At 46.5% G+C, this 14,878-nt stretch overlaps 1 protein-coding gene across 1 annotated transcript in view; it reads right to left on the bottom strand.

The window, feature by feature from the left end:
- Positions 1-14,878, bottom strand: part of SLC4A5 (solute carrier family 4 member 5) — a 115,052-nt gene that overhangs the window by 21,332 nt on the left and 78,842 nt on the right. Inside the window, exons 12-17 of the mRNA XM_060027754.1 lie at positions 14,593-14,778; positions 12,759-12,933; positions 10,780-10,913; positions 9,824-10,095; positions 5,350-5,408; positions 2,847-3,047 (exon numbers count right to left, since the gene is read on the bottom strand). Of these exons, the coding sequence (XP_059883737.1) occupies positions 2,847-3,047; positions 5,350-5,408; positions 9,824-10,095; positions 10,780-10,913; positions 12,759-12,933; positions 14,593-14,778 (1,027 nt within the window). The remainder of the gene's footprint in view (positions 1-2,846; positions 3,048-5,349; positions 5,409-9,823; positions 10,096-10,779; positions 10,914-12,758; positions 12,934-14,592; positions 14,779-14,878) is intronic.

The following is a 14,878-nucleotide window of genomic DNA, read 5'->3' as shown; positions in this document are numbered from 1 at the left end:
ACTATTATTATTGGTAGTAGTTGTAGTAGAAAATTTATTTAAGATGGCTTTAGAAGAGTGTGCATGTGGTTTCTGTTAGAAGAGCATTGCTAAAAATCTTCCCAGTGCCCCTCCTCACTTCATAACTGTTGCTTACATATGCAAGTGCTGTTTTGATTAATAAATTCTTTATTCTAGCCACAAAACAGTTAGAAAATGAAATTAAAATAGCAGTTAGCATTTACAATAGGTAAAAAATAAAAAATCAAGTACCTAGGAATAAATCTAATAAAAAATGTGCAAGACCTCGGGCTTCCCTGGTGGCGCAGTGGTTGAGAGTCCGCCTGCCGTTGCAGGGGACACGGGTTCGTGCCCCGGGCTGGGAGGATCCCACATGCCGCGAAGCGGCTGGGCGCGTGAGCCATGGCCGCTGAGCCTGCGCGTCCGGAGCCTGTGCTCTGCTGCGGGAGAGGCCACAACGGTGAGAGGCCCGCGTACCGCAAAAAAAATAAAAAAATAAAAAATGTGCAAGACCTCAAGATCAAAACCTACAAAATATTATGGAGAGAGAGAAAAAAAAGACCTTAATAGGGACTTCCCTGGTGGCACAGTGGTTAAGAACTCGCCTGCCAATGCAGGGGACACGGGTTCGAGCCCTGCTTCAGGAAGATCCCACATGGCTGTGGAGCAACTAAGCCCGTGCACCACAATTACTGAGCCTGCGCTCTAGAGCCCATGAGCCACAACTACTGAGCCCGTGCACCACAAATACTGAAGCCCGTGCACCTAGAGCCCATGCTCTGCAACAAGAGAAGCCACCGCAATGAGAAGCCCTCGCACCGCAAAGAAGAGTAGCTCCCACTCGCCACAACTAGAGAAAGCCGTGTGCAGCAACGAAGATGCAACGCAGCCAAAGATAAATAAATAAAATAAATAAATAAAAGACCTTAATAAATGCAAGGTATACCATATTCAAGGATTAGAAGACTCAGAATTTGAGAGGTGTAAATTCTCCCCAAATTGACATTTAGAGTCAATATAATTCTATCAATATTCCAGTAAGTTTTTATTTTGGTGAAATTTAAGATTCTAAAATTTATGTGGAAATACAAAGGGCCAAGGCATTATTGAAAAAGAAGGACAAAGAGGGAAAGTTTGGTCTGTAAGATATACAGACTTATTATTAGTTTTAGAAATGAAGACTGTGATATTGGCATACAAATAAATCAGTGAAACAGAGTAAAGAACCTTGAAACAGATCCCATCACATGTGAACATTTGATATATGGCAAGGGAAGCACTGCAGAGTAGTGGGAAAAGGATGGTCTTTAAAAAAAAAAAATAGTGCTGGCAGGGAGATCAGCTCAGTGCTTTGTGAGGACCTAGACGGTAGGATAGGGAGGGTGGGTGGGAGGCTCAAGAGGGAGGGGATATATGTATGCATATAGCTGATTCACTTTGTTGTACAGCAGAAACTAACACAACATTGTAAAGCAATTATACTCCAATAAAGATGTAAAAAAGAAAAGAAGTATAAACATAATGTACACATGAAACTTATATAATGTTATAAACAAATGTTACCTAAGTAAATAAAATTTCCTCTTTAGTTTGTAAAAATAAAATAAAATTTTAAAGTGCTAGAACAATTGGCTATCTAAATAAAAAACAAACACTTTCTCACACTATATGTTAAAAGCAATTCTGGTAGATTATAGATTTAACATGAAAGGAAAAACAATGAAGCTTTTAGAAGATACCATAGGAGAATATCTTCTATCCAATATTTTCCTTGAGGAAAAATTGGATATATTTGATTACAGTGAAGCTAAGAATTTCTATTAATCAAAAGATACCATTAAGAAAGTAAAAAGGTCAGTCATAGAGCAGAAGATATTTGCAACACATATGATCACAAAAATGTTTCTATCCAGAATATATAAAGAGTTGCAAATTGGAAAGAAAAAGACAGACAACCCAGATGAAAATGTGCAAGAGATTTAAACAGGCTCTTAAAAGAAGAAAGTCAATGGTCGTCTAGAGTCTGTCATACAGAGTGAAGTAAGTCAGAAAGAGAAAAACAAATACTGTATGCTAACACATATATATGGAATATTAAAAAAAAAGAAATGGTCATGAAAAACCTAGGGGCAGGACAGGAATAAAGATGCAGACCTACTAGAGAATGGACTTGAGGACACGAGGAGGGGGAAGGGTAAGCTGGAACAAAGTGAGAGAGTGGCATGGACATATATACACTACCAAATGTAAAATTGATAGCTAATGGGAAGCAGCTGCATAGCACAGGGAGATCAGCTCTGTGCTTTGTGACCACCGAGAGGGGTGTGATAGGGAGGGTGGGAGGGAGGGAGACGCAAGAGGGAAGAGATATGGGGACATATGTATATGTATAGCTGATTCACTTTGTTATAAAGCAGAAATTAACACACCATTGTAAAGCAATTATACTCCAATAAAGATCTTAAAAAAGATAACAGTGACTTCTTTATAAGTCACTTCTTTTAAAATTACAACTCAGTATAAAAAGAAAAAAGAAAGTCAATGGTCATATGTCCATTAAACACATGATAAGATTTTCAACTTCATTAGTCATTGGGGAAATAAAAGGAAAAAACCCACAATATACTACTAGGCTAAAGATAAAAGTCTGACAATATCAAGTGTTGTCATGGGGCTTGACAACAAGGGAACCCAGTTCTCTCTGATCCAAAGTCTGTGCTCTTAACTTGAAAAAACCTCAGTGAGCAAGTGCTGATGTGGTGTCCATTCCAACAGTTGGACCAGAACCCTCTCAGGGACTCAGTGGTGGCTTCCATGTGAACTGTCTGACTGTAGGGTGAAGTTACCTTGGTAGGGAAATAGCGGCTGAATTTGAACTTCTTCAGGGTCAGGGTCATGGAGTATGTCCCGAAGAAAAGGATGAAGGACATGAGTGCCAAGTCTGGGATGAACTGGCAGGAATTCCCGAGTAGGCGCCCACCATAGTTCAAACACTCCTTTTTGCTCAGCAGGGACCAGTCCAACGCTGTGAGGTTAAGGGGGTTGTACTTGTAGACCAAGACAGGAGAGAAACAGTCAGGGCCTTCCTGGGAGGTCAGCTGTTTCCTCCCCACTGCAGTTTCCAGACAGCCCACGCACCCCTCCCACCCTCCAAGGGGCCCCAGCCCTCCTGCCCCATGATAGTGCCCAGCAACAGAGTGATGGTCCTGGGAACAGGCTGTTTCAAGGAATGACAAGCAGGAGGTTCCCTGGGAAGGTTAGGAGCTGACGTGTGCTTCTTCATTGTGTTCTAGGATGTACTGTTTTGTGAGTGAGGAGGAAAAGTGCAGGACTGGCTCCCATCTCAGTCAATCAACCATGCGTCCTGTCCACAACTCCTTCCTGGAGTGTCTCACATTTATCCTCCCCTTTCCTTCTTCTATGCACACACTTTTTGTGTGCACAGAAGAAGGAAAGGGGCTCACACCCCACCCTTGTCAGACCTCTCTTGGGTTAATCACTTCAGTCACTTGACCTTTGGTGTCCCAGATGCCTAAAATCCAGGGCACACAAAACAATTATATATATATATATATATATATATATATATATATATATATATATATATATATATATATATATATATATATATATATTACACATTCCTATATATATTCTTATTTATGTTCCTAAGTATGTATAGGTACATATATTTATATATCTATATTCACACATGTATATTAATATATATGTTTCTAAGTGTAATAGAAGGAGAGTAATGTATAATAAAATTTAATTTATATTTTGAAAAATAAATGTGCAAATATTCAGGAACCTACATAATGAAGTAAACAGATGTTTGCAACTAGCCATAATGTATGTTTGTATTAAGAGAAGTGTGGTAGTTTGATATAATAACAGTCCCCAGTGGATCATGGCTCCCTGTGTCCACACTCCTCTGTGATGTGACATCAACCGTCCTCCCATCAAAAGGTGATTCCCCTTTGAATCTTAGCTGGCCCTGGGCCTGCTTAGATCAATAGACCAATAGAATGGGGATCAACAGACCAAGACAATGCGAATGTCCCCCGCAATGTAGCCGTGCCTCTACTGCCCCACTGGTCTGGCCCAACATCTCTGTCTTGACTTATTTCTCCTGATTTCCCTGTGTGATGCCCCACCCTCACTCTGTCTCAGCAGGACTGGTCCACCCACTGTCCTCAGGACAGATTTTGTGCTTTTCCTCTTGTGCCCTTCTGTCTATGCTGGTCCCTAGGCTTGGAATGTGCTATTCTCTATGGAACCAACTTTCCCAACCTTCAAGACCAGATCGCGTTCTACTTTCTCCATGAGGCTTTCTTCTCTAGTTTGCAGAGTGCGTCCTGCCTCCACTGCTGGAAGGATGCATTTGACCTATATTTGACGCACGGCACGTTCTACTTGTGCTGCCCGTTACTTTTTCAGGTTAATCTCCACATGCATATTACAAGCAGGTTGGAGGGCAACGACCACATTTGTTTCTTAGATGTTTTTCGAACCATCACATCGCCCGCACACAGCGCCTTACACATAGTAAGTATTCATACATAGGCACTGACTGATTCCATTTTTCCTCCCTCAAAATCAGATATTTGAGAAAATCTTAGGTTAAATTGCCACTGAGCAGTCAGCTGCCTGTGCAGGGGTAAGTTAAGAGGCAAGCTTAGGGACACTAAAAGTCCGAAATTCTCCTCCCAGTACCTACCAGGTGCTACCCTTCACCTGGTTTTCTACTTCCCACCGTTAGTGCCACTTAGGCTAGGTGTCTTCTCCTGACGGCCGCTGCTCATCATTATTGGGAAAGGCAGACCAGACCAGGGGCCCTCAGAGACACGTGAGTGCAAAGGACAGATCAGATTCAGAGAGGGGGGAGCAATAATAAGCTTTCTGGGGCTGCAGGGTAGCATTGTTGGTTAGGAACTGGGAGTCCTCGGTACAAAGGCAGGGAAGAAGGCAGAAAGATGGGCGGGAAAGTTTACAGCCTTGCACAGCCCTACTTACCATTCCTCACCTCAACCCCACCCCACCCCACCCCCACCCGCCCCCCCCACCCCCGTCGTGTGCGTGCGTGTGTGTGTGTGTGTGTGTGTGTGTGTGTGTGTGTGAGGGAGGGAGGAGGGGGAGGCTTGGCACAAGGATTTAAAAAAATGAGACAAAATAGGATTTTGACAGTATATACTTAAAAATATTCATTTTCACAGCTCTGCGGGTGACCCTGGTGTGGGTATGCAGCAGGGTTAATCTCTGCAAGTCTGGTCTAAGTTTCCCAAATCTTCTCAATCTCCCCACAAACAGAAGCCCTTGCATGTCTGACATGAAGAAAGGACTTACCAGAGAAGTGTTGGTGTTGGGTGGCGACGTGGCTGAAGCATTGAATGCGGTTGTGTTCGCTGTGGATGAGCACAGGACATGGGGAAGGGTCAGCACCTGCTGGGTGGGGATCCTGCACCCCACCCCGGGCCCCACTCTTTCCCATTTCCTTCCAGCTCCTTAGAGACAAGGACTGGCTTTCATTGTGAGGGCAGCTGCACCCTTCACTCTCCTCACTTCGCTCAGGGAGGGCAAGGGTGGTGGGAGGGAGCCTGGGCCACAGCTCCGACAGTCTGGCTGGGCCAGGTTAGGACAGCTCCTGTCTGACATGGAAGGGCTGGCTTTAAAACCTGCTGCCAAGACGAGATGCTAACACAAGTGGGTAAATAATGTGCCTTGTGAATCCCTGCCACCCGCCTGACAAATGTCTGTGCTCTTAGACTTAATTCACATTTTCAAAGAACTTAAGTCTTTGCCACGCACTGTGCCAAACCCTTACGTACGTCATCTTGCTAAGTTCCTAAATCCCCAAGAAATTTCCACATTTTAAAGATGAGGTAACTGAGGCCCAGAGAGACTAAGTAACCTGCCCATTGCCCAAGGTCACGCAACTCACTCTTGGGGGAGCCATTACCCATCCCAGGCAGGCTGGCCCAGAGCCTACACACCTCCCAGCTCTATACGACGAGCTTCCTTCCCTGCCCTGCTCCCCTCCACATACACTTCCTTTCTCTCCTGCCCTGTCCCTATGTTTTTTGTTTTTTTTTTTTTCAGGTCAGCTGGGCCTGTAAGAACTTGTTGGGTATCTTCCCTAATCTGCCCATTAAATGCTAGCTGAGGAAAATTAAACCTGGGCCCAGGACTTGAAGGAGAATCAGGACCTCAGAGGTGCTGCTCTCAGCTGTTCACTCTGCATCCCTTGTCCACAATCCCCTGCCCCAGCCTCAGTGTCCCTAAGTGGAGCAGAGGAGGGTTCCCTTCAGGGGCCATGCGACGAGTTGAGAGGAACTGTAATCCCCTGCTTGAGGGATGCAGCCATTTATTAAAAAGGCAGCTTTGGAGGTCACCCTCTCTCTTGCTCCTGCACTGCATGCATAGAGGAGAAGGGCCAGGTTCTCCTCGCCTTCATCCTCCAAGTGAAGACTGACTAAGCAGTTCCTCTGCAGCTGATTTAAGGAGGGAGGGAGGAGGCTCAGCCAGTTTGCTAGCAATAATCTAAATGCATCGCAAACCCCATTTAACTCCTGCTAGGAACCCAGAGGGAATAAGAGGTTATTCCTGAAGCTTCCTTCAACCTCTAACAAACTGTCATGGGGTGGATGTGATCACAGGGCCCTTCTATGTTGCCTACTTCTGGGGCAGTTGGGGCTGGGAGTGGCTAAGGAATTCAGTCTTGACCTAGGGCAGAATATTCTGAGAAGTTCTACAAACCCAGAGTTTTGTTACAACTATTCTAAAGAACGCTTCACTTAAGAGAAATCAGGGACATCTGCTGCCTTTCCTCACACTACTGACCAAAAGAACACGATGCACAGTTAACAATGGAGCAGGGAAGGCGAGCAGGAAGGCTGACTCAGGGGTCCCCTCACAAATGCTACAGGACCCCCAGCTAACACTCGAGCCTGGTGAGTGTAGACGCGCTTCCATTGCCCAAGGTTGTCAGATCAGACATTCTTTTGATGTCTTCTGCTTAGGCTTTGCCATTCTTTTATATCGAGAACTTTGTGAGGTTTATCTGAAAGCCACTTTGAGATGAAGAAGGAAGAATCATAACATGGAAAATCCTAGAAAGGGTCCAAGTATCAAATATTTTTAAATTCTAGTGTTTACAAAGTGGTACTCACTTGGGATTGAAAGCAGCCAAGTCAGTGTGTGCAGCATCAATAAATAGAATACAAATCAGTTACAATGGAAACAAGATTAGATTAAGAAGCGTTCCCGAAACAAGCTCTGACTGATAAAGAGTGACAAAGAGTGATAGTGTGCCACCGTCAAACTGGGTTTTGCAGTAGCACTAGGATTAGGGAACAGTTCGTAAAGGAGTGGCCCATGGACTGGGAAAGAAACCCTCCTAGTTAGCTCCCCCCTCTCCAGTGTCCTAAACATCTAGAATTTTCCCTTTCATATTCTCCTAATCAAAACTAACTTGTCCTGTTTCCAGTTCCTTTACTCTCCACGAAGAAACTGAAAACCTAATCTCACTATGGCTAGTTGCTAATAATGACTCAGTTTAATAGAGCAGTAGTTCTCAAACTTAAGCATACGTGAGAATCACCCAGAAGGCTTGTTAATATACAGCTGTCTCTACCCCAGAGTTTCTGATTCAGCAGGTCTGGGGGGGGGGGTGCCTGAGAATTTGCATTTCTAACAAGTTCCCAGATAGTTCTGATGCTGTTTTCAGGGACCAACTTTGAGAATCATGGCGATAGCATGACCCAAAGGAATGAGGTGACATTAGGCACCTGGGCAAGGCCAGAGGGGACACTATTTGGAGGTAGGTGGATCCTATCATAGTTCTCAAATCCTACCTGATGTGCCCTGTTCCTAGGGAACCCCTATGTTTGGTTTCTCCTGTGGACAGATGATTCCCAGAATGGCCGAAGTTCCACATATGACCCTAGAATTTGGACCATTTCTGAAAGAAATTAAGGATGTGTACTTCCAAAAGCCATGTTTGTGGGAACGTTTGTGTTCAGTGCAATGGGTCTGTAGTCCAGAGGGTGTGAGCAGAAAACAAAAGTGCCCTGATGGGGCTTAGTCCACAGAGGTGGGATTTGCTCTACAGTGTGATGACAAGAGCCTGCAGGGAGGATCTCCTCACTCCCCTGGGCAAGCAACATGCCCTGGCTCAGGACAACAGACAGCTTCACCTACTGCTGGGTTTTAATGAAATAACTGAAAATGAATTATAGAAAAAAGAAGAAGAGAAAAAAATTGTCTTGATATCTTTACAAATTCAGAGCAGTGACAGAGGGTGAGAGGGTACAACCAAAACTATGTTCCCTGATGTCAGAACAACTTTATCCTTACAAGGCCTAGTCTAAAGTAGAGTGCACAATAATTGTGCAACAAATATTTTTGGTTGACTTATCAATATTTTTTATCAGTTGTATGCATTAAGGTGCTGAACAACACGGTAACTACTTATGTGAAATGCCAACTGAATCTGAGTATAGATATGAAAACCTCACAAGCGTTCCATGAGACTGGAAGGGCCAGCATTGATATCCTCTAGGGAAACTGACATTTGGTGTGACCTTGGGTGTCTCTGGACCTCAGTTTTCTCTGTGAGTCCAGCCTGGTGGTGCTAAGAGGTATGTGGATGGCTCTCTAGCCTCTGCTCTATAGCATCCTGGGCACTCTGAGCACGTCCCACTGAAAGTTCTCAGGGGCATGATTCTGACTGCAAAAGAGGCCAGTGGTTCAGCTATGGAAAGTCCTAACTTTACAGATGACACTTTTTTGGTCAGAAAGGGACTTCACAGGAATGGGTTGACCATTTGGTTGATTCAGCCTCCCACCCAGCATAGGGATCCTTTTTACAATACCTCTGGCAGATGGATATCCAGGTAGTGTCCAAGAAGCTTGCTACCACCCGAGGGGGCCAATACCTCTCAGGGTGGTGGCTTCCACCACTGTTAAGATATACCTTGAATTCAGCCAGCGATTGGCTCCTGGAGATTTTGTTCTTCAGCCCTCATTCTGCATCTTATAGTTACACAGGGTGAATCTGGCCCCTCTGTGTCATGACAGACTTTCTCTCATACCTCTCTAAAAGCCTGGATAACCCCAGGTTCTCGAACCATTCTTTAATGCCTGGATAACCCCAGGTTCTCGAACCATTCTTTAATGACATAGTTGCCTGGATAAAGCCTGGATAACCCCAGGTTATCTAAAAGCCTGGATAACCCCAGGTTCTCGAACCATTCTTTGATGACATAGTTGCCAGGTCCTCCTCCACCCTGACTAGTCCTCCACCCTGGACATGTCCCCATCTGTAGGGATGTTCATCCCTCTGGTGTGAACACACTGGCAGTGATGTGTCAGGGAGAACTCATGGTGTCATGTGCTCATGGAGCTGGGAGGGACTTCAGGCTCCATCAGGTCTACCTCTGGCCTAGAGCAGGCCTCTGGCCCGAGTAGCATTTCTGACTGGTGTGGCCTCCACATTACTCCACACTGAGGCCAAGCATGCCTTCTTCCCTTCCTGGGGTATCGCTATCACTGCTTCCTCCTGACTACGACCCTGGGCTCTGGTATTGTGATCCTCATTAGAGTTCCTGTCCCCTTGATTTCCTTCCAAAAACTGGTTTAAGACCCTGTATTTGCTCCTTTGGGACAGAAAGTCCTTGGATGAACAGCCCCTCCCAAGCAGGCTCTTGCTCCTGCCTTTGAGTAGACAACGGGGTGGGGGGGAGAGGCAGAGGGGGAGTGGGTGTTAGAGGGGAGTGGGGAGTGGGTGGGGGCCTAGGGCACCTCTGGGTTTACCGGTCACCTGTGTCAGGGGCGACGCACTCGCATTTGTAGATGGTGATAGAGTCAGGCTTGAAGTTCATGTTGATGGGGTAGTACTTGAAGGCACCAATCATCTTCTTAATGGCATCATAGATGAAGATGAAACTGATGAGGGTGGAGAAGCCCTCCTCAGTGAAGCGGGTGATATACTTGATGATAAAGCTGGCATCTGTGGCCACCAGGATAAGGCACTGGACAGCTGAGTGTAGGCCAATCCAGAGGCGGAACTCCATGTAGTCCAGGCCATTGCCTCTGGAAAGCAGAGGGAATCGAAGGGCCTCCAGCCCAAGGCTCTTGGCTGTGCTCGGCTCCCCAGACCCACCCTGGGTGCCTCATCTGCCCCTCCTGTGGCACAGATGCCCTCCTAGGAAGTACAAGAGGATTGGGGATGGGGACAGTTCCTGGGTGGGGTTGTCTGGTCTTTGAGAATTCTGGGAAAGGCTCCCATGGGATGGCAGAAAGGTGCTCGCACACTTCGGTTCTTACACATTTGGTAACAAACACCAGAGTGAATGAAAAACAGGGAAATTTCAGAATGACACAGCTGGAGCAGACCTTAAAAATGTTGTAGGTGAGGCAACTGAGCCCAGAGCTGCATGAGTCAGGGTATAGCCTTCTGACCTCCAGCTTGAAACTTTTTATACACTCACTGCATTGACTTTCAAGTCATAATTGCTCATGAGCAGAGCAGTGTGAATTCTCTCCTCTTGTCTTGCCTGGATTCCTCCCCATGGGCTGTGCTAATAAGCACTAAGGTGGCTTAAAGGCAGATATCGGAGGGAGTCAGGAGGGACCACCTGGCAGTGCCTCCTACAGGTAAAGACAGCTTTGGTACCTTCTCACCTCACCTCCCCCTTGGGGCTCTTCCCCTACTCCAACCTTGGCATACTGTCCCAAGTGTGAGAGCAGGCACTGGGGGCCACCAAGGGCACCTACTTGCTGAAGTCGAAGAGGAGCTTCTCGAAGATGAGGATGGGCCCTGTGCTGCTGAGGATGATGAGAGGCTGTCCCGAGAAGAGGCAGAACAAGGAGCCAGCCATGGCAGTGCCCAGGAAACTCTCCATCACTCCCTGGGGGCAGGAGGAGTGTTAGGCTCAGTAGAGGTGTGAGAAAGGGGCCTCTCTGACAGGTTAGACCCCAGTTATCTCAGCAAGGGCCACAATGCTCGTCCTTTATCCTAGGTCCTCTCCTCCTCAAATTCTGCTCCCCATCTCTGACTCCACAACCTCACATAATTGCCAAGCATCGCTCTCTAATTCTAGGTCCCATGTGACTTCCTTTTGTCACCCTAGGGCCTAGAAAACAGGGCTGCCAATGGTCGTGCTTGTTCCTGTGCCCATTCTACTCCCAGAGGACAGTCCATTCATCCACCCAATCATTTATTAATTCAGAGATCTAGCAGGTGCTTTTAGAGGTCAGACCATTCATTCATTCATTCATTCAAAAATCTATTAAGGGCCTACTACGTATCAGGCGTTGTGCTAGACATGGAGGACCCAGGAACAAACAAGATAATGCATCTTCATTCTAGTGGGGGACACACACAAGAAACTAGGCGATTTCCATACAGCAGAGTTTCTTAACCTCAGCACTACTGACATTTCAGGCTAGATAATCCTTTGTTGTAGGGGGCTATCCTGTGCATGGTAGGTTGTTTATTAGCATCTCAGTAGCACCTCACCTCCCAGTTATAAAAACCCAAACTGTCTCTAGATGCGACCCAATGTCTCCAAGGGGTCAAAATCGTCTCTTGTTAAGAACCACTGCCAAGAAATATGATAAGGCTGGATAAGGTAGGAGCATACAGTAAGAGTGAAGGGTTGGTCAGGAAAGCCTCCCAAGAGGTAGATACACGGAAGCTGAGAACCAAAAAATGAGCAGAGAATTGACCAGGAGAATAGGGTAAGTGGATGAGAAAGAGTGTGCCGGGAAGGGCAACAGTATGCACAAAGGCTGGAGCTGAAAGGGAGCACGTCTTTGAAGAACTGAAAGATGATCAGGATTGATGGAAAACAGAATGCAGATGAGTGAGGAGGACAGGAATCTGAGAAAGGGAATACTGGGAGATGAGGCTTGAGAGGCAACTAGGACCATGTCATGAGGGCTACTGGGGGAAGCTGGGATTTATGAGTCAAGGATGATGTGTGAATATCTGGGTCAACCATGGTGTCGCTCATTGGCTGGGGGGAGCAGCAGGTCTGGAGGAAAGGTAATGGATGCAATGTCGGCCCTGTGAGTTGGGGGATCCCAAAGGGCAGCTATATGGACATGCCCAGGAGGCAGCCGGATACTGAACCTGCCGCTCAGGAGAGTGGTGTGGGCTGGAGATAGGCACTCATCTTAATTTATCTGGGAAAGTGGGTCTTCACCTTGGTGCTCCGAGCTTTCCAGTGATACTATCCCAAAGGCCCCCAATGGAGAAGACCCTTGTCTGGGTCTCAGGCTAGTGTCTCTGCTGAACTGTTTTCCCCAGGTATACCTGTGTTGTTGTCATGGTAGACATTTCTAAAAATGTCTTAACTTCAAGCTAAGAATTTAAGGTTAGTTTTTTTAAAAAGTATGGGAAGAAGGTCACAATTAGCAACTCAATTAATTGTGCTCATTAAATTCGTTAAAGCATCAGTAGGAAAAGTATCAACTAACAAAGCAGATGATTTCCCCTTAAACATTTGTTCTATTTACATAATCTTTAAATTTGGTCTTTAGTAATATGATTTAGCTTTAGACCTTTTAATTATGCCAGCTTGTTATTATTTTTCTCAAGGGTAAAGGATTACAAAAAGTGATGGTCTGAACCTGGATGGTAGGTCAAACCCAAACCTTGGTTTTGGGATTATGGGAATAAGCTCCTTACCACTACCTGGTGGCAGCAGATTTTTCTGAGGTTTGCATGCATGTCCCCAGCTCACACACACCTGATAGTTGTCAGTGGCATCCCCCAGAAGCCCACCAAAGGTGATTGCGTTGGTAATGCAGCCGAGGTAGATGAATAGGATGGCAGAGATGGACTGAATGTGGAAGCCATCGTAGAAGTCACTTGGGAACCAGGGCAGCTTCCTCTTGACATCCAGACGCAGGCCACCGAAGAACCTGCTCAAGACAGGCCCAGATACTGCTTTCTCACCACAGACACCAGTGCAGGGGCAGGGCTCTTTACAGGAGCCTGCAGAGTCTGCAGTGAGGAGGGGAACTTGACTAGGGGTGGATGGGGAAAGGGATCTTTCCACCAGAACATTTAAGACCAGGGAAGAATTCTGTCATTAGACTGAGTTTGTGGTTGGCACCATCTCCCCTGGGAAGGGTGGTCACAGACAGCCTGGGTGGGGGAGAGAAGGCCTTATGGGAATATGTATTGGGGTAGACCTAACATTTCACAGGGAATGGAACTCCTGGGGACCATAGACGGCTATCCTCCTCACGTCCCTGATCATCCGCAGGGTGCCTGTGCTTGGTAAACATAGGTGTGTCCAGCTCTAGGAGATGGAGAGATCCTGGTTTATAACAGGTTCATCAAGGGCAGATTCCGAACCTTATAACTGGTTTCCTTGCTTTGTGGAACAAACAAGTGGGGAATTTTAGGTTTAGGGAGAATGTTTACTGGGGACGCTAGTCTCCATAGCTCCTAACACAGTGCTTAGCACAGAGCAGGTTTTCTCAACCTTGGTACTGTTGACACTTTGGACTGGATAATTCTTTGTTTGGGGGAGGGCGGTCCTGTGCACGGGAGGATGTTGAGCAGTGTCCCTGGTCTCTATCTGCCAGATACCAGTAGCATCTCCCCTCCAGCTGGGACAAACAAAAATGTCTCTGAACATTGCCAAGTGTCCCCTGGGTGAGGATGGGAGTGGGGAGTAGGTAAAGTTGGGAACCACTGGCGGGCAGAGAGCCAAGGGCATAAAAAACATGACTCGTTCTCAAAGTTATGATTTACACATAGCTTTGCAGGGCTGTGTCCTTTCCTATATTCAGATCTACCCAAGTTATTCTAAGAGCTGGCAAAGAAATGAAAGCCAGGAAAATTTTCTATTGTTTTCTTTTAAAACAAGTTTCTTGACTAGGTAACAAAAGGTTAAAAAAATTCAAAAGGTATTCTTATGGATTGAATTATGTCCCCCAAAAAGATATATCAAAATTCTCACCTGTAACTGTGACCTTATTTTGTACATGTAATCAAGTTAAGATGAATTCATTAGGGTGGGCCCTAATCCAATAGGACTGGTGTCCTCATAAGAAGAGGAAAATGCTATACAAAGACAGAAACCCAGGAAGAACACCATCTGAGGACACAGACAGAGATGGGAATGGGGTAGCTGCAAGCCCAGGCACACCAAGGACTGCTGGCGACCACCAGAAGCTACAGAGAGGCAAGGAAGGGTTCCACCCAGAATCTCAGAGGGAGGATGGCCCTGCTGACACCTTGATTGGGAAATTCTAGACTCTAGAACTGTGAGAGAATACATTTCTATTGTTTAAACCACCCAGCCTGTGATACTTTGTTTCCGCAGCCCTAGGAAACTAATACAGGTAACAAAGGGTGTCCTGAGAAAAGTTTGGGTTCCTCCACTAGCTTCCCCTTTCCTGCCAGATCCAGGAGGGGCTTTGAGGGCTGGGGAGGAAGAGCGTGCGTTGGCCAGATCCCAAGGCCAGGAGTGGGTGCTGCTGACAGAGGTGGAGAAGGTTCCTAAACGGTGGGTGAGGAGAAGAGAAATCTAAGACAACTGGTGTCGCTGTCAGGCCTGGAGCGGGCACCTTCCTGTCCAGATGAGCTCTTCCCCGATCTCGTGCACGGTTGGCATCTCTCCATCATCCCCACTGCTCCCTCCGCCGGCCCCACTGCCGCCGCCGCCTGCAGTGCCGCCGCCTCCAGCCCCTCCGCCGCTTCCCGTCACAGAGCCGTTCATCTGACCTAGCTCAGTCAGGGAGAACACGGATTTCCTGGAAGGAGAAGGGCGACAGGGGACAGTGGGGCTCCCAATCCTAGGAAAAGATCAGCACCTCCAGGACTGTCCTCACAACTCCTTTACCTTTCTAACTA

The sequence above is a fragment of the Delphinus delphis genome, chromosome 12 (genome assembly GCF_949987515.2).
Source record: "Delphinus delphis chromosome 12, mDelDel1.2, whole genome shotgun sequence".
NCBI classification, from domain to species: domain Eukaryota; kingdom Metazoa; phylum Chordata; class Mammalia; order Artiodactyla; family Delphinidae; genus Delphinus; species Delphinus delphis.
The sequence above is the reverse complement of the archived record's forward strand: the minus strand, read 5'-3'. Positions and strand labels throughout refer to the sequence as shown.